This window comes from Megalops cyprinoides, chromosome 18 (genome assembly GCF_013368585.1).
Source record: "Megalops cyprinoides isolate fMegCyp1 chromosome 18, fMegCyp1.pri, whole genome shotgun sequence".
NCBI lineage: Eukaryota > Metazoa > Chordata > Actinopteri > Elopiformes > Megalopidae > Megalops > Megalops cyprinoides.
The window spans coordinates 14,893,763-14,917,994 of record NC_050600.1 but is presented as its reverse complement, the minus strand read 5'-3'; the positions used below and the strand labels follow the sequence as shown (position 1 = coordinate 14,917,994).

General features: G+C 38.9%; 3 protein-coding genes across 3 annotated transcripts; 1 reads left to right on the top strand and 2 right to left on the bottom strand.

The window, feature by feature from the left end:
* Positions 1–903: 903 nt before the first annotated feature.
* On the bottom strand, positions 904–9,644 carry LOC118793618 (vascular endothelial growth factor C-like). Its single transcript, XM_036551845.1, has 8 exons — positions 9,617–9,644; positions 7,203–7,276; positions 4,482–4,695; positions 3,861–4,051; positions 2,451–2,590; positions 1,769–1,875; positions 1,212–1,533; positions 904–1,024 (listed from the first exon to the last, which is right to left on the bottom strand). The coding sequence occupies exons 1-8, from the start codon at positions 9,642–9,644 to the stop codon at positions 904–906; spliced, it is 1,197 nt and encodes a 398-aa protein (XP_036407738.1).
* A 103-nt stretch (positions 9,645–9,747) lies between these two features.
* Positions 9,748–16,311, top strand: neil3 (nei-like DNA glycosylase 3). The gene is made up of 10 exons (XM_036551957.1): positions 9,748–9,855; positions 10,623–10,732; positions 11,280–11,414; positions 11,878–12,091; positions 12,421–12,495; positions 12,936–13,102; positions 13,831–14,000; positions 14,494–14,914; positions 15,382–15,556; positions 16,129–16,311. Exons 1-10 carry the CDS (start codon positions 9,748–9,750, stop codon positions 16,309–16,311), a joined length of 1,758 nt encoding a protein of 585 aa, XP_036407850.1.
* A 656-nt stretch (positions 16,312–16,967) lies between these two features.
* aga (aspartylglucosaminidase) lies at positions 16,968–23,993 on the bottom strand. The gene is made up of 9 exons (XM_036551334.1): positions 23,557–23,993; positions 22,364–22,517; positions 22,104–22,216; positions 21,057–21,169; positions 18,946–19,054; positions 18,616–18,691; positions 17,878–17,985; positions 17,341–17,474; positions 16,968–17,166 (listed from the first exon to the last, which is right to left on the bottom strand). The coding sequence occupies exons 1-9, from the start codon at positions 23,669–23,671 to the stop codon at positions 17,066–17,068; spliced, it is 1,023 nt and encodes a 340-aa protein (XP_036407227.1). The 5' UTR covers positions 23,672–23,993; the 3' UTR covers positions 16,968–17,065.
* Positions 23,994–24,232: the final 239 nt, after the last annotated feature.

The following is a 24,232-nucleotide window of genomic DNA, read 5'->3' as shown; positions in this document are numbered from 1 at the left end:
AACCTAGAAGATTCCACTGATATTCTATAGGATTGTGAAGCAAGGGCCTTAACCTGCAACTAAAACTGTAGCTGACTTTAAACATGTTAGTAACATGTGTTTGTATTTTTATATTGTGTAAGTGCAGAGATGAATACGTAATGTTTAAATTTGAAGACTTTCCATTGTCAGACTAAGCAATAACACCTCTTTCTAGCTAGATTTCCACTTGAATAATTTGTGTGTGTGTGTGTGTGTGTGTGTGTGTGTGGAATGTATGAGAAGGAAGGCAGCCACTGGCAAGCAAACAACACCTGTTTAACCGGCTGTACTTCAATACAGGTGTGTGGCTGCTACATTTGGATATTTAGCTGACGTTTTGCTGTGGCTGGGTCTAGGTTTTGCTTCGTCTTTTTTGGGTAATTATATTTTTTGTGAACCATGTAAACAGGTCTGGTGTTTTCAGTTTTATCTCAAAGTATTATACTATACCTTTTGAAACTTCAACTGGCATATTTTAGATTTTAAGTATGACAGGGGATACCTATTTTGACCATGAACTTACAATTTATTGTCCAATAAATTACAATAGAAAATACAATTTTATTTATATTTATAAAGGAAATGCAAATGAAACAAACATTCATTACATGACATTTTTTAAGATTTAAATTATTTACACAAAGAATGCCCAAGAAATATTTAGAAACAATACATTACATGATCATACATTTTTTATATTAAAACAAAACTTTATGTGACTTTATGTGATATTTTTACATGACTTTCAGATAAATTCTTTATTTACAATTCACAAAATAAAAACCATATTCTGTGTCCATTGAGCTGCTTAGTATTAATTGTTGTTTTTTAAAATTGATAATGAAATTCTCAAGGTAGTGAAACTGAAATAACAGTCATGTTTCATCCATGTATTAAATCTAGTCCTCTCCAGTATGTTGGTATGCAACGGCATACCTCCTCACTAAAGTAGAATCCTCCTTCACAAGTTTTCTTCTGAACTTCACAAGGTGGATGGTAGCAACTGTTAATAAAAACATCACCTTTAATTTTCCAATTTTCAGATTTTAATGTATATGTTTGCTGTTTCCATTGGTAATTTAATTTCTTCTAAGGCTTTAATCAGAAAGTTCATCTCTCTGGTCTTCCTGGCCAGTGAGAACACTTGTCAGTTAGACCAAGATAAAGCTAACTTTTATGTCATTGTTTACCTGCATGTTGCATGCTGAAACCTTCTCCCTCGCAAGAAGCATTTGTTTGGTGACTCTGCACATTCACAGGAACATGTAGTATGGTTCAGGGGTAGATGCTTAGGGCAAACCTTTTCACAGACACACTGGCATGTGTCCTTGTTGAAAGTTTTGTTAGGTCCACAGGATGCAGGAGGCAGTTTGCAGACACACTGGCAGGAACGTTCGTCCAGCTCTCTGTTAGGTCCGCAGCTGAAAGCCCCCACTCGTCTCCTACACACACACTGACACGTGTCATCATCCAACTCCTGATATGGTCCACAGGCATCAGTGAAAAAAGACTCTGGGAGGGAGTAAAAACAAGATGCCTTTAAAATATCACACACATCTAGGTATTTCCAGCTTCATATTTCTGAACTAGTAGAAGGATGGGTGACACTGTTTTTTTGCTGATGACATTACTTTACTGCAGCCAGAGTACCGAGGCATCTGCATCTTCCTGAAAGGGAGACAAAAAACATTTTTCTTTTAAAAAAAATCTATTTTTCTTAAAAGTTGGAAAGAAAAGTGCCACTTACGCAGTATTGAATGCTGTGATGGGAGAGTGCTGTGCTGTATCTCACATCTGCACACATGGCTGTTCCAAATGTGATTCTCCGGGCATGTTTTGTTTTCCACATTACAACTACAAGATATATTAACATTTTCAACAGACTCATTGCAACACATTACAGGAATATTCATTTGCTGTTTATACATCAGGACAAACCACTGAAGTTCAAGCAACGTGTGTCCTTAACTTTGACCAAGGGATAAATACTTTGTTGCTGCATAGCCAAGCAGAAATGCTGAATGGACGTTCCGGGACCAATTGAACTAAATAAATGATTTTAAAGACACTGTAGGCAGGTAGATGCCATTCAGAAAGTCATTTCATTTCTCATATCTCAAGTAAGGACACAGTGTGGATTTTTATCAAATATGTGTGTCTGTATTAATACATATGGGCTGCCTCTCATTTGGTAACTCTATAAATGCTGATAGCTACCATAGTGCACATTATTAGAAATTTTAGTCTAAGTTACTACATTGTTAATTAAACTTTCACTCTTAAGTACACAAGGTATTCCTCCATCATTGTACCAGAAAAGAATGTGACATCCAGGAAAATTATCATTGAACATTTTTAGTGAATTGTATCTTGGGAAAACATAATAAAAGTCAGTACAAACATCAACTGTGGCACAGTATTATACTTACTGTGGTAGGGACCTCCTTATTATTGAGTGCATCTGTCTGTGTACATGCTCTTTAGATAGACAGCGACACGAAGTATGGTTGGCAAAGTTGATTGTGACTGGCTTTGTTCCCTTTGTAACTGGAACAGTAATCTCAAAAAGCTATATGAGAGGGGAAATCAATAAAGAAATTTAAAGAAATGAAACACACAAACACATATCATGCCCCAAAAAAAACCCATTTCTGTCATTTCTACCAAACTACCAATTGTCTTAACTCGATTAACTCAATATGTCCTTTTGTTTTAATAACCCTCAAAATGAAGAATTTCAACTTTACAAATCACACTTACTTCTAAGAAGGACTGAACAGGTGCTGGTCAAGAACTGAGAGTAATTTGCTTGCCTTTTTACCTTCTAATGAGTATCTCCCATTATAGACTCCCTCAGTGAGTCAGAAAGCAAGTTAGTCAACCTGCCAGTGAGTGCGGAATAGTAAAAGCCAACATTTAAACAGTGAGTCACTGCTAGGGTTCAGGCTCCATTGGTCCAGTTACATTGCTTGCATGCTCTGGCAGACCATCAGAGCTTTAAAATCACAAAGACTTGGCATGTATTCCCTGTGTCTGCTATCGATATTAAAATAACTCCTCTTTTCCTGGTACGGACTGTGGGGTTATGGGATGATCATTTACTGACTCAGGACCTGACATCACTACTAAAGAGGCTCCCCTCTTCCCTACACAGCTTCCTTTGGCAACATTTAAACAGGAGACATGTGAGGTTTAATCAACTACAGTAAACACAACAGGTTCAGCTCATTAGCAATGCAACAACGTAATGTGGCATTTCGTACTACATTTCCCATTAGCTCTCAAACCATGAGAGGTAAAACATTGTGATGAGGTCAAAAAAGGCCATTTGAGCTCGCTCTTATCAAGTATAAAATGTTGGCATTCACATTTAAAGTGGTATAATATAAAAATAATTTAAAGGGGTGTCATATAAAAATAATAATTTAACTGTTTTTAATCAATCAGCACAATACAATCAGTCAGCCAGGCTGTTTTCCTGAAGGCAGACATTTATTTTGAAAATAATTATTATCATTACAGTGATCTTTGGAAGCAGGTGACTCATTGTCAATATATTCTGTCACATAGGCATAATGTTCACCACTAAGAAGGACATGGCTACACCATGGCAACACAAAGTTTCTTTAAGGACAACAGTGATGTCTTCATGACTTCTGTTAAAGGCCAAATTGGTTAAAGGAATATTTTTACAAAACGGACCATACATTACTTCTGCTAGATACAGCTTGATCAGATTTTTTTCTGTAAATACAAAATATTCAACTTCCAGGCATAGAAAGGGCTCCAGTGGAGCAGTGGACTGAGTGCGTGACCTGATCTGCCTGGCGGTAACTCACTGTTTTGCTGATGTAGGAAGTGCTAATATTCTTGCACTGAAGTTCCTCTCTGTTGCAACAGCCTCCACATCTGTAGACAGACACGCAAGGGGGTTTATAGAAGACATTTGTAGCGGCCCCAAACTCTCTCCCCACTTCCACACACACTTGGCGAGGTATGCACAGGGTCTTCCTCCACTCTGCATCAATACCTGTTGAATGCGCAACAAGAGATTAAACAGGAAAACAAGACGCATTAAAAGAGCAGCAGTGAAAGCAATTCCTGCACTAAGGATTCGCAGACTACGGATTTGTGCCAGTAAGTGGAAACCTACTGCTTTGGTCTGTTTTTCCATTTTATTTTGCACAACTGCCACAAATAAGGATGACATGCATAATTACTTCAGGCTTCATCTCAGGAAAAAAGCTAGCATGCCCTTCTCATGGGTCTGAGATTTTTTTTCCTTTACCCATGTCAGAATTATGCATTTATTCCAATGATCTGGCTGAAAAAATATAATCTAATTCTAATGTGCATTGACAACTGACAGCAAAAGGATCTTCTACTTTTTGTATGCATTTGATGCATTTGATGTTGGTGGAGTTTTAGCACTCATTTACACTGCACATATGAAAACTCACTTTTTAAAATTTCAATGTTAAAGAAAGCTGCAGCAAATGTCAGAGGCTGCTCTGTACTTGTCTCAGAGGAGACATGATCCCTGGTGGTGAATTGAAGGCCTCGCTTTGATCGACATCTCAGCATGGTCCAGTACTTTGGGTATATCATTTTCATCAGTTCATCCACACTGGACACTGAACGCAGCTGCTCCTCAGTCTCTGAAGCCACATGTTCCTGACAAAGACACACACACACACACACACACACACACACACACGCACACACGCGCACACACACACACACCCACACAGGATCAGGCAGGCAGGAAAACTACAGCAATACAAAGAGCAACAAAGATTAGATACTCTCAAGCTGATCAAGAAAGGTGCATAGGAGCAAGTTTGGATTGTGTCCATGATTACCCAGAGAACACAGTTGTTAACAACATGCACATCCATAATCTCATTGGATAGAAGTTTTCTGCATGCTAGTAACTCACAGGGAAGCACTTTAGCTATCCAACTTAGTTGTTTTATTTTTTGTTACACAGAAAATGAGAACTTCAAAAAGCCTTGCAGGCAAAGCAGCCAGTATCCGGAGGTTTCAATCAATGATAGACCCTGGGCTTACCTTTTATGTTTGTGGTATGTTATTCTGTGATTTTTCTATCTATCTTATAATGGTGCTGCACATATTTTGACCACATGATTTGAAATTAATTTCTACTAAATGAATTATTTTGCTATTGATTTGTTGCTGTACTGTATATATATCTACTCATACATGTACAAGGATCAACGTGAACAAAAGCTATTTTGCAGCTGTTTCATTCATATCTCTCAAAGACTTGGCAAGAACACTCTTCTCTCCCCTCAACACAGATATCTTGTTTTCCACTTCAGTGGTATGGCTATATATCTATCTATATATATAAATCTCTTGCTTCCTAAAGAAATGTGTTAAAATGGCTACTAAACAAACAAGACTGAAAATCTGATTAACAACACTTCCCTTTGCAACAAATCACACTGCAATGAACAGACATGGTACAGTGGAAACATGTATTTACCCATCTTAACTCATTGGTATGTTCCCAAACTGATCTGAACAGGCAGTAGATGTGATGTTAGCCCTACATACAAAGAAAGTAGTGAAGAATCTGAACTAAGCACTAAATTGGCAGTACTGGGTGCAAGTGCTTAAGTTGAGCACAAAACAAACAAAAAAACAGATATGAAATTATTGATATGAAATATGGATGGAAATACACTGGTTATCTGGAGAATAAACAAATACACTAGCTATATATTTCCAATTCTGGTCCAGGACGATTCAGTACTACTTGAAAGACAGCTCAGCCTCAGTGTAATCACTGTAAATGGTAATTAAGACATTGTTTCATGTGACAATGCAAGAAACCCTGTGGGACTATGGCCCTCCTGGTCCAGGTTTTACACAAGGTCATTTTACAGACTTTTCCATAGATAAAAATCATCTGATAATGGACATTTGTAATCCAGAGAAATGTAGGTGTGTGGGATTCAATTCAATTCAATTTAGAGTGTATTTTTGACAAATACCTTGAAGAATTTGCTCTACAGCACTGACACACCATGAATAAAATCGGCTTTCGTATTGCCTTACCATCTTAACCTTACACGAAAAATGCAATGAAAGAAACATCTTAATGTACTACCTTTTGTGAGTTTAAGTGTGTTCTTGATTAAGCATTACAAACATTACACAAGAGATGGTGGCAGTGAATCTGCTTATCAAGGAGGGCTGTCACCCTATTGGCAGTCACACTAGCAAATGTAAAGCTCCTTGCATCTTTATTGTAACTATCTGCAATAAACATCTCCCCAACATATTTTAATAAAGGTGTACATGGTCATCCTGGCAATCATGGGGGTACATACATACATACATACACACACACACACACACACACACACACACACACACAAATTGGAAACACCATGTCAACTGGCTCGGGTAGTTACTGTTGAAAATTCAATGTATTGTATGATTTACGTGTATACTGTTCAAATGTAAGACTATTGGTGCACTGAGCAAAATCACTCAGTGAGTCCACTGTAAAACGTCATGTCATTACAGTAACAAAGCAACTCTGAATGAATGCCCTACTTGTTGCTGTACCTTGTACCATAATACAGCACTACAATAATGCACATGTATACCAAAAAAGAGAATTTTCTTGTACCCACAACAATATAAAACACATGGCAACATAGTGGTAACATGTTTTATTATATCAATAAAAGAATTTTAAAAAAAATAAAACAGAGATCGGCATACAGATGATGAACATCCAAATCTAAACTGTAACTAGGATGACGAAACACATCTTGTGTCAAACCTTGTGTGTAGGCAATACGTAAATGAATTTTATTTAGGACTGTGGACGCAGACGCACTAGTAAAGTAGTATATCTCAAATACTCTTGCTGGTGATAATGCTGTTATAACGACTACTACTAATACTGCTACTACTTCTTACTCTACTAGCAACATCATCAACAACAATAGCAATAATAATAATAAACCACCATACTGCCCTTTCTAACGACACTTTTTACAAACCTATATTCTTCATTAAAATTTACAAAATGAAAGATGTGCATACTATTATCGAATGTAGCAAAATGTCACATATGCTGTAGTATGAAAAATGGATCAATCACCTCACTTAACTCACCCAGACAAACGGAAAACACGTACCTTGATATTTCCAGCGTGGCCATAACCGGAATAATCATTCAATAGTTCAACAGCGTTGTCTTTGTAAACAAATACTGCACAGAACAGAAAAAAGCAAAATCCTCGAAATGGCATATCAAACAGTCTCAGAGATCCAGATCTAATCCTATATGGTGCTTTTTTTGCCTGTTTAATTAGTGTAAATCACAGTGGCACGACTCGAGCGTGGTTCAAAACTTCAGTACAAGAACAAAACGCACAAGAGTATCCGACGGTGAACGCAAAGCAAGGTAATGCAAATAGAATACTTTTATATGGTAACTTTTTCCACGTGTCGACTGATAATGAAACTTAAGAAAGAATGTTACTCATCCAGCTGAGACTCCAGGGAGTCCAAAGAGGCGAGAATGTTTGTTCGCAATTCCTCCTCCTCCTCCTTTAAATGTACTTCTGCGGAAAGAATGACTTCTGAAACGCGAGCCTTCTCTAGGAGAATAACCTTACAACGGTTTTACCAACACGGAATCTTTCACACACACACACACACACACACACACACACACACACACACACACACACACACACACACACATGATTTTAGTTTCTGTTTAGAAAAAAAAATGCTATACTTTAATCATAATAATCCAACCAAAGAGCAAAGGCATCTTGTTCACAAATAATGAATTTTATTACAGAAAACGTCAGGATTACATTTACTGCATCTGTCAGTCCACGTAAGTGAAATAAATGTCTTTGTAAATGTATTCTGCACTGCCCTTCAGCCAAGCATGGATCCTGTGTGCTTGTAGGGTATGGCCTTAAATGACCTGTTACATGTTTATTGGAATTTCAGGCTAAGGCTCAAAACCTTTTCACAACAGACATTTTGGAAACCCTTGAGTCAGAAGAATGAGGCAACCCAGACTCAGGAGAATGGACTTCAAAATTCTGGTATTAGCCTACAGAGCAATGAGGCTTCAAATTTTTCATGGATTGCCTGGCCCTACACACTAGCCAAGACACTGTGCTCAGTTTTGCCAGGTTGCGCCCCCTCTCATAACCTTGCATCCCAGTCAAGCCCACTGTCTGCCTTGCCCCTTTGTGGTGGTCAGAACAGCTGAAACACTGGCCATTGTTCGTCACTGACTGAAGACCTACCTCTTCAGGCTACACCTTATCTCCCCTGACCTTTTATCTCTCTCATGTGCAATAATATATGCGGTAGTGTATTTCAAAGATTTGTGTAATTGGGTATGTTGAGATTTACTTGCATACATTTAGTATACGTTACTTAGCATTCCATCTGGAATGATACAATCCTTAAATCGGACCTTTTGTTGTCTCAAGCAAGTAAAAACTTCACAATGCAACATGTATATGTAAATCAAAGGAACTGATATGCTGAGGTCAGTGACTCAACAAACGAAAGCATACAATTTCATTTGGTCTCTTTATCTAAAAGAAAATATGAACAGGAAAGATGCATTTATATCCTGAAAGTAACCAAACGCTTTCAAACAATTGTCCAATGCTGCCACCCTTAGGCTAAATGATTGAACAACTGAACTATTCCAAAGCATTTTTTTTACTTGGCCCTGAATGTTCTCATTTTGCCATCTGTAGAGAATAGGCTGTGGCTTTTCACAAGAAGGGATACTTGTGATTCAGCTTTGCTAGACCTCTGGAGGACATCTATGTAATGGCTATATACAGTATATGTTACAACAAACCAATGCTGTCCTTCCTTCCTCTAATGTCGCAGATGTGTTTGTTGTGTTCAAATTGCAGGCTGTTACAGAAAATAATTTACTAAAGATTGGGTCGGTTTGCTTGGGAATAGTTGGTCCAGTTTGATGTGTCCCAGACAGTTTTGTGTCACCTTTATTTCTTTGTTGCTGTTGTTTTTTTTTTTTTTTTTTTTGGACTCACATTGAAATCTGTAGTTTTAATGGAACATCTATTTCTGCAAGTGTGTGCATGTGCAGGAAACGTCGATTTTTTTTTTTTTTTTTTGCAGGCTACTCTGTTTTGTGTTGATTTCATTGACCTCCAACAAATATGCTGCATAATGCTTATAATAATGCTGAATAATATGCTTTTGCTCCGACTGCTTTACGGTGCCCTATTTTTTTTCCTCCATTGCGTGGTAGTGAGGCTATTCTAATCACGTTTGCAGAGTGTAAAGGTTGATACTGAGAAGTGTAACAACTCGTCCAAACGCAGCTAAGTTGTGTCAAGGCAAAGCACACATTGTTTCTCATTGTTGAATGTATTATACATAAAACTGGGATGGAAGTACATATGTAATTTGAACAGGTTTGTAAAACGAACTATCACTTTTTCAGTGATAGTAAATGGAACACGGGCAAGTCGGTGCACTCGGTGAGTCGACGCCTACGTTTTCTGAATATGCATATTCATTTCTGGAACTCCACCTTCCGGTTCCTGTCGGTTGTACGTCATTGCCGTAGGAAGGGGGTGGTTTGAAATGTAAAGGCGGGTAACAGGCTGGATAGTATTTCCTAGTAAATTCTGTTCTGTTGCTGTGTCTGTTTCTGGATCGGCAATGGTTGAAGGACCAGGCTGTACTCTGAACGGAGAAAAGATACAATCAAGGGTAAAGAGAGGACAAAAAGTCATAGATATCCATGGAGGCGCAACAGCCGTCACACCAGTAAGTTAGGCGAAAACTGACTTGAGTGATGGCAACTATTTCACATCGGCTAATGTCAAGAACGCCACGAGCAGCTACAAGAGATAAAGTTAGCTAGGTCACTTTTTTTTCCAGCTCAGATGCACTTAAAAGCTGTAGACAAGCTAACTAGCTAGCAAAAAAGATATACACTTTTCAAGTGTGGTTGTCCTAGAGTGAAGCAGATATAGTGTCACTTTTATTTAGGTAGGTATAGCTGGTTAATTATGTGGTGGCATAAAATACTCTTAGCTAAGTTAGTCTAACCACTAATCGTAATGCTAGTTGGCTAGTGAGAACGCATTGGCTGAGTTGGCTATATAAAGCAATTGCAATATGCCACTCGTTTGTTATTACGGAACGAGTTAACATTAACTAACAGTATTATGCCATGCGTTTTGTAAGCAAATATGGTAGTAAAAATTAATTACTCAGCGTTCGCTACGAACAGGAACTGCTCAATTTTCTGTCACTCCCAAATGTTGGAAAAATGATGTGACCTAAAAATGATGACATCTAGTGGTAGAAGTTGGTAAACAACACAGACAACCGACATTGGGATTTGAGACAAATGCCTCTTGGCATATTTAATTTTGCATACAACTGTGTTCAGTCAGTCAGTTTAGCAGTAGAAGATGATTTTAGGAGATAAGAAAAAAGGTGAAGTGTGGCAGAGGCACTTTAATTTCTGACATCCAGTAAAAATGAATTGATGATATGACTGACTGGGAACACTATTTTCTTTGCAGAACAATGGGCCTCATACAAACTCCTTCCAGGTCTTCAGTGGGTGTCAGTACAGTGGTGTGGAGACACTGGGAAAAGAGCTTTTCATGTATTTTGGCCAAAGAGCTCTGAGGTACCAATTACAAAATGTATTGCAATGGCTGCCTGTCTCAATTCACACCAATAGTTAGCTTTTGCCTGATTTTGACAGGCTTTCTTGGATCATTGTACATGTATCATAAAATGGAAGAAATATTTTATACATTTCAATAATTAAGAGCTTTTAATTTCAGTTCTAGAGTAGCTGTGCCATGCAGATGGGGACTGCAGCTGTATAATATGTGAATCAGAAGAGTAATGTGAAACACAAGTTGTACATTTCCTCTTGGCTAACCGCTGAATGGCCACTCAGAATTGTCTTATCAGTTCTTGTATGAGGTAACACATCAATGTAGTGGTGTAGAAAGTTAACTTATTTATATGGCATATTTATGCAAGTGCTTACTGCTAATGCAACCTCATGTCTTTCTTACTCTGCTTACTTAATAAAGGGCAAGGTACAGTTTGGTTAGATTGAATCAAAGCCTTAACTGGAACACTGAAATAAACTCTCTGGAAAATACAGTATGTGTATTCATCACAGTATGTAGCTCAGTGGCCGCCCCCCCTCTGTGTTTCAGAGTTCACTTTGGAATGAATGGCTCCATGAGGATCAACCCAAGTGACAGAGAGTCCAGAAAGGGATCATCCCCTGTACTGGAAGTCATGCTGACTAATGATACCATTTGCTTTTTTGACGCAACTGTGGAAATCAGGTGACTGGAATTTTGGTTTATACCCAAGCAGAATGTGACACACATTTAAAACAGAAACCACTTTGTCTTGCAGAAGGGATATCTGTTACTTTTTAAAGTTTGAAGTGAGAACAAGGTGACTTTTGTTTCTGTTGTTGTGATGTGCTGCTGATCTGATTGTAATTTTCCACACTCGGTATCATAACGCAGCACGACTGTTCAGACTAATTCACTTTTCAGCCTGGCATCTCATTGGGGAAATCAGAGGGCTGCAGCTAATATGATCAAATGCTATTGCTTGTCCCAGGTCCATCATTTACAGTACCATAACAGTAACACACAAACACACACGCACACATATATACATATAACAGATATATTTATGTGTTTTATACATATATGTACATTACATGTGTGAATATGTACATATGCATATACTGTATAAAATGTCATGACAATTCTCTACCAATCTTCCTTTTTTCAGACTTACAGAAGATTGTGCCCAAAAAGTGTGGTCTATGGAAAGCCTGGATGTGTGCTCTCCTAAATTCAGTTTCTCTCGAGCTGAGGACATGGTGAAAAGGGAGAGCTGTCGCATGCTGTGCGATGTTCTGCTAGATCAGTCAGTCCTGCCTGGAGTGGGAAACATCATTAAAAATGAAGCTTTGTTGGACAGTGGACTTAACCCTGCTGTTAAGGTGACTGCTACAATATTTTAATATAACAACAACCAAGTGACCATGTTTTCAAAGCTTTACTTTTTAAGACTATTACAAATAATGTGAAAGACTTGCAAAATCATGAACTGATTTCAATACACCCACACCCTTTTCCTCTGTACTGATAGCCTGTTCGGCAGTAAACAAACAGGTCTTTGAATAATTTTAGTAGTTGGAAATATTGCTCTGTAGAATTGTTTTGTATGCATACATATTAGTAATTATTACTAAGGATCAAAAGCAAACAGCAATCAGCATTTCAGAGTTTGTCTCTCAGATTTAATCTCAGCTCAAATATGTTACCTCAGGTCAACCAGCTGACAGATGAACAGATCCACCACCTAGTGAAGATGACACGTGACTTTACGCTGCTTTTTTACAAGGTATTTTTTAATTCAGCACATGTAATTCCACAGTCTTAGTGAACAGGAGACCTGGCAGTAATTCCACCTTCATGGTTCTGTATGTATTTCCATGTCTGTTATCCTTTAGCTTGTCACTAAAATCCTGTGGCTAGTTAAGTTTGTTAAAAAAAAAAAAAAAAGAGTTCTGAAAAAAATTGCTCTTTAAAATTTCTCGATCTACAAAATGTGGAATAGAAAATTAGTTTTTACCTGTTGAACAGAATACATTGTTCTGGCCCACTGTTTCCTCAGAGCATTGATTCAGTTTGAATTGAAGCCACTGAGTGAAAACATTCATAGTATAATTTTAAATCACTTTGACTGAGTAGACAGGTTGTAGTGCGTTACAATACATGCACTGTAATGTAAATTACACAGTGCAATGGCCAACCTAATTTGACTTCACTTCCTGTCTTCAGTGTCGTAAGTCTGGATCTCCTCTTTACAAACATTACAAAGTGTACAAACGTCCGAACTGCGGTCAGTGTAACGGGAAAATCACCGTCTGTCGACTTGGACAGGACGGAAGGATGACATACTTCTGCCAGCACTGTCAAAGCGGGGACCCACACCAGGTTAATGTGAGGTAAGGCTTGCGGCTCGCCTTTCCCCCCCTTCATCATTATATTCATTTAAATAATGCAATGTTTACACTGTCTTTGGGGATTATCGGACAAACTGGTCTTGCTTATTCCGCGCTGAACTGGAGGCGCATTGTCTGCAGATTAAAGCCATCTCCCTGTGCGACTGGGGGAGGCTGGAACTAAGGAATCATGACCGGGAATGAGCTCGCATGCCTATCGTGCAGGACGCGAGCTTAGCTCCCTCCTGCTTTTGTTGAGAGAGGCTTTACGGGGCTTCGTCGCAAATCCCGAATTGCATTACAGGGCTGTTTTTTGAATTTTAATTGAATTCATCCCAGGAAAAATTCTCTCTGTAGTATCTGTTTACTATGCAGTATTGGTGGGAAGTCATTTATGTAAATCAAATACTGTCCGTAAAGCAAATAATGCAACGATGATGACCAAAATAAATGTATTAGCATTTGTGTTTTGGATTCATGTCCTGAAATTGTCCTCATGTCCTGAAATAGTCATGTCATCTTGGGTAAAGAACTGAAATGATTCCCTTAGTTATGCTACAGATAATGACTACACTTCCACATCATCAATACTGCAAATGTATTTTATCAGTGTCCCTCCTGTAATATATTGAGTATTGCATTTATATATGGCAGGTTTTAGCAGTTTACTCACATAAAAGCAGTTGCAATCAACATTTACCTTTGTCTCCACCATTTGTTTGTTTTTAAAGCAAGCTTCCAACCCGGAATAACTTGGTGGGATGGGTCTCCAAAGGCGGCATGAGATCAGGTGGTGAGGTAGCGAAGAAGGAGGAGGAGGAGTGGACCTGTAACCTCTGCACTCTGATAAACCAGCCCAGAAGCAGCTCATGTGATGCCTGTCTGACACCCCGCCCAGAATGTGAGTCATAGAAAGCTCTGCTGCTGCAACGACCTTAATTCTGTTAGCCTATCACTCATAGCTGTTAGAAAGATCTGCCTTGCTACCCCATTACTGACTGCTGTTAGGGGGAGAGGGGTCTAGTCCCCATTCTGTTACCCCATGGCTATCTGTTGGTAAGGTGAGATCTGTTACCCCATCTCTGACCAATACTAGGAGGAGGTCTGATGTACATTACATTACTTCATTTAGCAGACGCTTTTACCCAGAGCAACTTCTAAATGAGTACATCACTATGATAAGAGTAGTTAGCGCAAAGTATTACAAGAGGTCAGTAAGATACAAAGTTAAGTGCTAAGCTAGTGTAGAGTGCCTTTTTTGATGTACATTCTGTTACTCCATTAATAACTGCTGCTAGGGAGAAATTTGGCCTGCATTCTGTTATAAGTTCTGCTTGTGATGGCCATGATTGGAAATGCTGAAGTATTGCTTCGCCTTGCTTTCTACTCTGCAGGCCCCAAGGAACAGGTAGAAGATGAGTTTTCAACCTTTAGCAGAGATTTGATCAAGTACCCCTGCAATGCCTTTTCCAAACCACAGGAGGAACTGAAAGTCAACAGAAAAACTGTGTTTGGAACCTCCACTCTGGTTTTCACAGATCTCAGTAAAAAGTCTTCCCCAGTGAGAAGTTCCCCACTCAGTTCTGGGAGTAGTCGTTTGAATTTGCTCGCCTCAGAGAGAGATTTAAATAAACATAACCTCAGCCAAGGGAAAACAAGTCCCAATTACGCCCTCAGTGCCTCTCGGAGAAGAAGCTCGGAGATCTCCAGTGGGGAATTTATGGCCTCCAACAGTCAGCCGCAAAAGAAAATGAGAATTGATCATGGTTCTTTTTCTGTGAACAAAGCACAGAGTGGACATCATGGCTTAACAAGGTAACTGCATACACTATTTCATGAGTAAGTTTGTGCAGTGTAGATATGTCGAAATGCACTGGGAAAGCTTTGAACGTGCTGAAGAAAAGAATCTTTCAGTTTATTTCACACTAATGTAATGGTTCACTAACTTATCTGCCTCGTTATGATCTGCTGTATGGAGTTGTTTTTCCTCATCAAATCTGCACCATGCATGCTTTCTCTGACTTTGTTCCCTACCCCAAGAAAAGCAGCATGTGTGGCAGTCAAAGACGGGTATGAGGAATTCAATTACCGGATTTCATTAAAAAGGGAGAAGGCCAAAGTAATGTAAATAAATGAGCAGTTAGTCATCAGGTCTCTGCAAGAACAAACTGCAGCATGTGCTACCAGTTTAAATTCTAAGCTTTGTGAATTAAAAAAAAAAATACAGAAAAAAAAAAAATATATATATTTATATATATATATTTTTTTTTTCTGTTTACCAGTACCCTTCAGATAAATGGCACAGGAACAAGTGCATCGTCCCCTCCCAGCGTCCCCTGCTGCGCCACTCACCAGCGTCCCTGTACTCTCCGTGTGGTCAGGAAGCAGGGGGAGAACACAGGCAGGCAGTTCTACGTCTGTTCTCTGCCTCGGGAAAGGCAGTGTGAATTTTTTGAGGTAAGGTAAAATGGCAAAAATTAATATGGTTATGGTTATTATGTTTCTTTGAAATCGTATTTGTTGGATGAGATTTCAAAAACCAATTAAAATATACTTTTTACCAGAAATATTTGTTTTGGGATTCCCAAATTGCCCATGATCATAAACTCTGTCAACACCTTTAGCTAGATCCATATACAGCAGATTTGCCACACAGATAAATGACAGCATTATAAGGATAATCCCCCTGCAGCAGCCATTGAGAACAAATGCATAAAAAAGAAACTTTTTAACTATTTAATACTGTTTATTTTTCATGTTATAAGGACTCATCAACATGGCAGGCTCCAAGGGTCTCTACCCTGTTCTTAAAAAAAGCACTGCATTTTTGGAGATGTATCTTAACTACTCTATTTAGTATTTGTAAAATACATTTGAAGTATTACATCTCTTGGAATGGAATGCAGTATCATACCACACTGTAAGACTGGGTTGGACAAGTGTTTGCACTCTGAACACTTACCTTTGCATGACAGGAATGAAAAATGCATGTGTACATATTTAAACCACGCTGTGTGTCCTCTTGGCAGTGGGCTGATTTACACTTTCCCTTCTGTAACCACGGGAAGCGCTGCCTCATGAGAACGGTCTTGAAACTCGGACCCAACAACGGACGCAACTTTTACGTTTGTCCCCTTGGAAAGGATAAACAGTGTGAGTTTTTCCAGTGGGCTGAGAACGGCCCTGGAATAAAGATCCTCCCGGGGTGCTGAGTCTGAGTGTGTAAATCCAACCCATCCGGGAGACTTTAACACTGCACACTGTTCTGTTTGCAAAACTGATCATGTCTTTGCAGATGTTAACCTATGTATATTTAAAGCTATGTTAATTCAGCTGAAATGTGTACAAGGTAATATTCTATATGTATGGTGTCTAACTGAAGGGCTGTCCTGCACTTCTGGTGGGTCTGTACCCTCCCTGCAGCTGTGGGAATGGATGATATGTGTAAAAAGCTAACGCCAGTCTGTATGACCATCAAACATATAGCCCCAAAATAAGCAGTAATAATTGCTCAGTTGCATTTTCCAGTTTTAAATGTTTGTTTTATTGTACCTTGTTGTGGTGTTCCAAAACATTGTCAATTTGGCATTAACAGAGAACCATATTTACAATTAGCCAGTGCTGAATAAAGTTAAGATTAAAATGCATATTTTAATGATTTCATTTGTCTTGGTGAAATTATATATCATCTGGAAGTTGCAAAGATAAAATCATTTTTGAATTTAAAATTTATTTACATTGCAGTAAGTTAAACCATAATCAGCACAATCAGCAATTTGAGTAAAAAAATGAGTCATTAACACAAATATACAAAGCATAACTCATTTTCATTTACATTACATTACCACTGAACAACTAAAATCACAGGCAAGCTTTAGATCTTCTCTGAATCTGCCATTTTGTATTTAGTGTAGGATCCTGACAGCATCAATATAAAATACTATTGCCAAAATAACACACTTATCCTTAAATACAGTCCACTGTTTCTTGAATGGGTACATTGGATTTCGGGTTAAACACCATGTACGGAAATTGAGAAAATCCAGGAACTTTGTTGCAAGCAGCTCCTTCAAATAACAAAGAACAACATGAGATTTCATGGAAAAATAACCCCTTTCTAATTCTCACGAATACTGTAAATTCATTTATTAGTGTGTATAGTACACTTGCCAAAAGATGATATGCTGTAACACTGCAGTGCTGTGTACCTGTCCATAAAACACTTTAATGGCCCAACTCACCGTAACTGCCTGTTGTATTTGCACAAATGACAGCGCCAAAAAACCCTGGAAAGTGCCTCTTAATTCTTGTGATGGCGGTTTTACAAGCCACGGACGGATCTACTCCTCCTCTCATCAGCTCCACAGCCAAGTAACTACAATTAGAGCAATGAAGAAACCAAATCACCAATTAGTCCTCTGGGTTAGGCTTTATAATATGGAATCTCTCAGCAAAACTCGTGCTGATACTCTTCTCTTAAGGTCAGTAGAGCACTGACACACTGTCCAATCACAGTCATTTAATGACCGCCTCATTTGCTGTGACAAGGTAGAATGATTACACCCTCATCCCACTCATGGTCCATGCTTTCAATTTTAATACAAGATGGAAGTTGGAAATTTCTATATTTACTTAAAGCTTACACAGGAAATACAGCTTGTAAATGTACTCTTTGGTGGGCTTCTGGCTCCCAGAAAAAAAAAAAATGTTCTGCTGCTTGAGCACATAGCTCTATGTAAAGCGTTCTTATCAGATCAATGTTACGAGTGTGAGAAAACCTGGGAAGGAACCGCATCATAACATCCCCATCCCCGGTGGCTGCCGCACCCCCTGCTGTGCTGTCAGCATAGGCTCCTGCTCCAGCAATGGGCGAATCCCCCACACGGCTATTAAACAGGAGAAACAGAAAATAAATTAATAAATCAAGCAACAAGTCCACTTTCCATTCGGTTGCAAAAAATGTGGAATATAGGAAATCGATATCGCAGAAAAGAAACACGCTCAAATACCGTACACAAGTGGGACAGAAAACCAATATTCCTGGACTTTAGTGCTTCAGCCCAGAAATGTTAAAATGAAACATCTACAATAATCTACAAGAATGCTTATCCTACAGGACCAAGGACTACTGATGCTATTTTGAAAGAAAAAAGGGGTTTTCTTTGGCCTTTGAGTTAGAGAACATCCATCCATAGCAGTCAAAAATACAAACAAATGTACAGGACCAAGATTCTGAAAGTGCTTGATAACTACTCTGCCAATAAATATGAGTCTGTACAAGCTCTGAAATTTGAAACCATAATCTGATCTAAATTTTCCATTTATTGCGCCTCAACACTTAACAGGGGACAAAACTGAGACACCTCCTGCCCCCACCTTTGCCTTACATTTTAGTTTTTGGTCTTTAAATGAATGTGACCCTGTGGGGTTGAATTAACATTCAAAACCACACTTTCTAAACAACATGGCAGAGCTCACTTCATTAACTTATTGATACCCAGCACTTCAATACAAACCCTGGGACCTTATGCCTTGCTCCATTAGTTGACGTTCCTGCTGCCACACGCCCAGCCTGATCAATAACAACCATTCCTAAAACAACAGCAAACAATGTTATAATCCATTTAGTCATTTCACGCTCATTATGCATGAGTTAACTGTGGACTTTTCATTCAGACCTGACTGCATGGCATATCCTACTGCTGATTACTACATATCATGGTCATGCAAAGATGACTTTAAAAAGGTATCTAAACAGTGACTGTTGTCTGTTAAAAAATGTGCCACTGCCTTTATACTGACTGGCAGAGCCTGAAACCAAACCAAATATATAAAATTAATGATACCAATAGTGTCATGTGCATGGATGTCAATGAGCTGGTGTCTCCATCTTTGCTGCGGCAACGCATGAGGCTTGTAGGGTCCACATGATTTGGAAGGGTCAGGAGAAACATTCTGTTCATTGTGGGAGGAAGAAGTGTGTTGTTACTTTACTTGGCATAGGGACCATGCTAACCAGTGGAACAGTGGCTGTAACAAGCATGTGTAATATCCTTGTAATTAGATGTAAATAATCCACGACATTTGTTTTGAATTTCATCTTAAAAACAGATGCCAACTGCATGGGTTTGTTTCCAAATATGTACATTCTGTAAAGTGAAAAAATACCCTTCAATGAGGTTTTATCATCCATCTTAAAACACTGCCTTTATGCTGCAACATATTTCGTTGCTGTGTATATACAATGAAATGCATATTGTCAGGCAGACAATATGCATTTGCAGGCATATTGGTTTGAATGTTAAGGCCACATTTCCACTGGGCTTTCATCATGCCAAGTTTAACAGCATGTTGGGATTAAGAGTAGTCCTTCTCATATTGGTCATGATTAATTATTCATACCAACTTTAATGCATTCTGCATATTTTTAGGGTGGAGATTAGGGTAATATCCTCCCAAAAGTAAACATGATTGCGGCATTTTGATGAAGCCAGGCCAGTCAGCAGCTCGTACACAGCAAGTCTGCATAAGAAGTGCCATGGTCACATGAGATATATTTACAGACCCACAAAGATGCAAGGACTGTCGCAAGTGACCACAGTTCTATGTATATTGAACATTTTCCACATTTATGTCTGACACTACAGCATTAAATAAACTTTCCTGTAATGCCTGCACTGTTTAAGCAATAATAAAATCTGCTATAGTTTCAGCTGAAGCCAGTGATTTTGAAGTGATGTGATGACACTCCCTTCCTATTTCTAAATTTCTTAAATTCAGATCCAGACAATGAAATGACACACAGATAATGTAGCTATCCTGGAGGAAACTGCAAGAAATTACAGCCCCACAAAAGCATTTAATCAGCCTTCATCTGCTAATTATATACTGCTAATGTCATTTTTCCTGAACAAAAGATTATGTACAGGTGATGTAGATGTTCTGAGTGTATGCCTCAGTTGGCATGTGAAATTCAGTCTGGCATGTGAAATTTCCCTAGCAAAACCTAGAACCATGAATTTAATCAGGCCAACGTGTATGATAAAACAAACTTGGCACAGCTTTACATGCCCCACCCCAACATGGCTTCCCAAGTTTTGTTATCTGATCAAAGTCAGTACATTAGTTTAATTTTCTGCTAGCATAGCTTGCAAACTATGTATATATTAGGTATCTTCTTTTCCTATGCTCCTTTATTGCGTGGTATGTTCAAGGTTTAGCCATATCCTCCCACACTTTGCTGCTTTCTCCCATTGTTAGCAAGTGAATTTCCACAACAACATCTGGTCCAAAAAAAATGTAATCAGCCACACTTGTGGACTCTCCTTCAGCTGTATTCTCTCATCACATTTCTAAAGTGATTGCTATTCTTCCACAACATGCCATAATATATAATCTGAAACCAAATGTGATGCATCTGAATCAATGACTGAAGCCAGTACACAGTGAGTTGAAATACTCAGTCAAGGGCACTAGAATTCAATGTACACTCATAGAAATGGAAAGAAACATTTAAATTAATCAAATGAACTTCTGGGCAGTTCACCCAGTCATTTGTAAAACTTTAAAGACTTAAATACACTGGAATATTACAGTAAACATTTTTCTATCCTTTGTGTACAAGAAGGTAAAACAAACATGGTGAAATCCAAAAAACTAATTAAAACTGGTTTCAACTAAGTGTGTGCCATTGAGGATGGAGTGGGATTTCTATAATTGGTATTTACAAATAAATCACTCCATTTTCCTGACAGCTTACTGGATAACACGGTGGGTAAAATGTAGGTTTTAAAAATATATATACCTTAATAGGCACAGAACCTCTCTGAAGTGCACTGTTCATGTATAAATGCTTAACATGTTAGAAGTGTGCTTCACATCTGGTTAATATTTTACTACTATTTTAATACAAAAGCATGCCAGCGTGTACACTAAAAGGTTCCAAGTAGGTACACACCTGACGATAATTTGGCTGGCAGTTCCCCTGCAGCCATTTTGTGAAAATACTGAAAGACTTGTCAGTTGTTAGGTCTTCAGCAGTGAATCCCATGTTTTCTGCAAATACTGAGGCTATTAAAACAGAAAGGGGGAAAAAAAACATAATTTGGCTCTCCCTGAGAAAACGTGACATCCAACAACAGTGTATAAATGTAAGGTGTGTTGTTTGAAAGGAGAGGTTGCACACAGGTTGGCTGAAAATTCCCAAATTATAATGGCAGTTCCGATAATCATCGTACCATTGCTGATAATGTCTGACTGTAAAACTAGTCTCGCAAGCAACAAGTCTTTTTCATTCTGTCTTTGAGATCAAATGACTTCTGAACAGTTGTACCTGGTGAAACCAACTTTACAACCCATGCATAGTCTTTGGTTAATTCAAGTGAACATTTTGATTTTTCCAACAGTTCAAATAAGTTTCAAAATATGCAAACGTGGACTCGATCAACATCTCAAAGTCTGCTCACAGTTATGTCAGTGCCCGTATTAGATGCTTCTGCTCTTGGTGTAGTACTCTGAACTATTTATCTTAATTTGTCCTTGTAAATCTGTAAAGCACTTTCTATATTTCTCACAGTAGCCTTGTTAATAAAATCCGCATTACCGTTGTCTTCTGACAGATTGTACAGTACCTTACACTGATATTTCTTTCAGTTTGTACTCAAAATACTCACAGGAAAAAGCAGTAGTTCAGCTTCAATGTGGTGCTACCCAAAGGTGAATAGTTACTGTTGCTGTGGTCCTTGACCTTTCCTATGCTTCCACATACCGTAAATAGCAAGTCTTGTTTTTTTTTTTTCCTTTGTGTCAGCAACATCCGAAGAGGTGACATTCTACACATCAAAGCCACCGCAGACGGCTTTGTAGTTAAGTAGTTAAGTAACTATTTCATGAGCAGAAGCTGAAAAAAGTCTGTTTTTACATTAGGTTGATGAACCCTTAGACAGACAGTTGTATACAAACCTTAGCATACGCCATCTGGGAGATATGCCGCCACCTGACTTACCTGACTCCCCCACCAGAAAGGTGTGCTTGGTGTGCTCCATCACTGCCCTTGCCACACCAATGGCATTCTTGATTCGTCTGAGGTCTCCCACGGCCCCCACCTCCATTGTGTCACTGCACCAAAGGTCAAAACCCATTAAGTAAATGGTAGAAGAAATAGCCATAACGACCCTTGACTGGGTTGCCAATTACTGTTAATTATGAGCATTTGCATCAACGGCCTGGGTCAGCTTTGGGGCAAGGTCATGCAAATCAGCTCACCCATTCATTATCATGGCATCCAGTGTTGTCTCGCCAGTCTCATCTGGGCTTCCTCCATAGCCGACGCTGCCATCACACTGGTCTATTTCACACTGTGCACAGCCCTTCTCAACAGCATCCAACACAGAGCCTCCAGAGCTGAGTGTCTTCCATGCTTCAACAGGAAAGAGATGAGGTATAGGGAGTGGGGATGTGCCATGCAACATAGCAGCACAGAGCTGTGGTTCATAATGCATGACTAAATGATCATTTGCACTGTTAAAATAAAGCTGGCGTTCCGCTAATTGAGGCAGACTGCATAACATTTCAGTAATATTTCCTACAGTGACCTTGTATCCTTGTATTGGTTTTGTGTGAGCTTAGACAGGCTAAATCATATTTTCATTTTTAGCTTCAGTGGGGCTTGCATTTTCATAGTCAGCAATTCTTTGCCAAGTTTCAGTTTTAGTTTACTTTTACTCATGACTTTTAAAAAGAGAGAAAAATACGCTTTAAATGCCCTGCTCTCTACGCTTACATATTCACAGACAAGCGACTTTGATCTTTATGCCCATGCAGGTGCCAAACGGTGAACACCACCTGCAGTGACTCCAAGAATAAATATGGCACACCAACTAACCATTTGGCAGATAATCCCCTCAGCCTGTCTTGGAAGACTAATATCCCTACTGATGCAGTATTTCCAACAGCTTGTGCGTTAATATCCTCTGAATTATGGAAAATACGGAGGTTCGGAGGGAGAAGGAAATAGTACATGGGGATCAAACCAGCAGAGGACCCAATACTGACGCTTAAGTATGGCAAAGCCCAAGGAACAGAAGGCTACGTGCTATAAACAATGCCAATGGTGCTGCGATGTTAATTCCACCAACTCTTCATAAACCTTCCAAATGGCTTTATGGAGTGAGGAAAAACAGTTCGGTTTAGATAGGGGGTTGTCATAAATGAATGATTCATACAGCAGCTATGAAAAAACTACCTGTCTACTAGCCTGATGAATACTTTTGAGCATTTAAACTGCATAACTGTGCATTTCGTGGCATGGCTTCTGGTGTAAATGACAGTCATTCAGACCCATGCAAACTGTATCATAAACACTTACATTAGCTATATTTTTTCTGCAATATTTATAAAGATATACCACTTTTACAAGCAATGACATGTGCTGCAGTGCTGCAGCTTAAGGTATCTACCTGTTGCCGTAGCGTCCTGGAAAGGCCAAGTGTTAATGACCAAAGGCAATACAGCGTAACAGGGCAGCGCCAATGAGAAGCAAAGTACTATGCTTGCTGGCCATATTCGCATCATTTTGTCGATAAAAACAACAATGTAGCTAGCTAAATACCGTTACTCTGTAAAAAAGGAGGAAGTGTCAGGCTTGACCTGCTAATTGCTAACTTAGCTCGCTAACATTGGCTAGCCACATAAATAGTGACTCTTAACTTTAGTTTCGCTACCTAAGCTTCATACTTCCCCCACTACTAGCTAAGTTAGCTAACCTAACGCTAGCTACTCCTGCACAATTCATTCAGTTTTAGTTAACTAGACTAGCTAACTGACAGTATTTTGAAACACACAATAACAACAGATCTGTAGCAACCTTCTTCGGCTGTGTCCCAAATTATGGGACTTCTGTGATTCTACGCATCTAGCGTTGAGGTTACCGCCCCTTTCCTTCCTGGCTCGTTACGACAATGGATTGTGGGTAGCAAGAAGTGCGCACTGCAGTCTGTGCAGTAACGTAAGTTACGTTAATGTCTTCTGTCTGCATTACACGTAGTATAAGTATGAGTAGATACAAATGCATTACTCACACTCCACAAGTTTTTCATGTTTGTCGTCTTGCGGATAGAGGCTACGCAGATACAT

What these genes read in the sequence shown, in the direction of transcription:
- LOC118793618 (XM_036551845.1), bottom strand. Translation starts at nt 9,644, where the DNA reads ATGACGTACAACCGACAGGAACCGGAAG. An exon ending in GCCACGCTGGAAATATCAAG is followed by an intron (nt 4,696 to 7,202) that starts GTACGTGTTTTC and finishes TGTCTTTGTCAG; the next exon opens with GAACATGTGGCTTCAGAGAC. An exon ending in ATAAGGAGGTCCCTACCACA is followed by an intron (nt 1,876 to 2,450) that starts GTAAGTATAATA and finishes TATATCTTGTAG; the next exon opens with TTGTAATGTGGAAAACAAAA.
- neil3 (XM_036551957.1), top strand. Translation starts at nt 9,748, where the DNA reads ATGGTTGAAGGACCAGGCTGTACTCTGAACGGAGAAAAGATACAATCA. An exon ending in GCGCAACAGCCGTCACACCA is followed by an intron (nt 9,856 to 10,622) that starts GTAAGTTAGGCG and finishes TTTTCTTTGCAG; the next exon opens with AACAATGGGCCTCATACAAA. An exon ending in GACTTAACCCTGCTGTTAAG is followed by an intron (nt 12,092 to 12,420) that starts GTGACTGCTACA and finishes ATGTTACCTCAG; the next exon opens with GTCAACCAGCTGACAGATGA.
- aga (XM_036551334.1), bottom strand. Translation starts at nt 23,671, where the DNA reads ATGATGCGAATATGGCCAGCAAGCATAGTACTTTGCTTCTCATTGGCG. An exon ending in GATGCCATGATAATGAATGG is followed by an intron (nt 22,217 to 22,363) that starts GTGAGCTGATTT and finishes CCTTTGGTGCAG; the next exon opens with TGACACAATGGAGGTGGGGG. An exon ending in CCATGCACATGACACTATTG is followed by an intron (nt 18,692 to 18,945) that starts GTATCATTAATT and finishes CTGTTGTTTTAG; the next exon opens with GAATGGTTGTTATTGATCAG.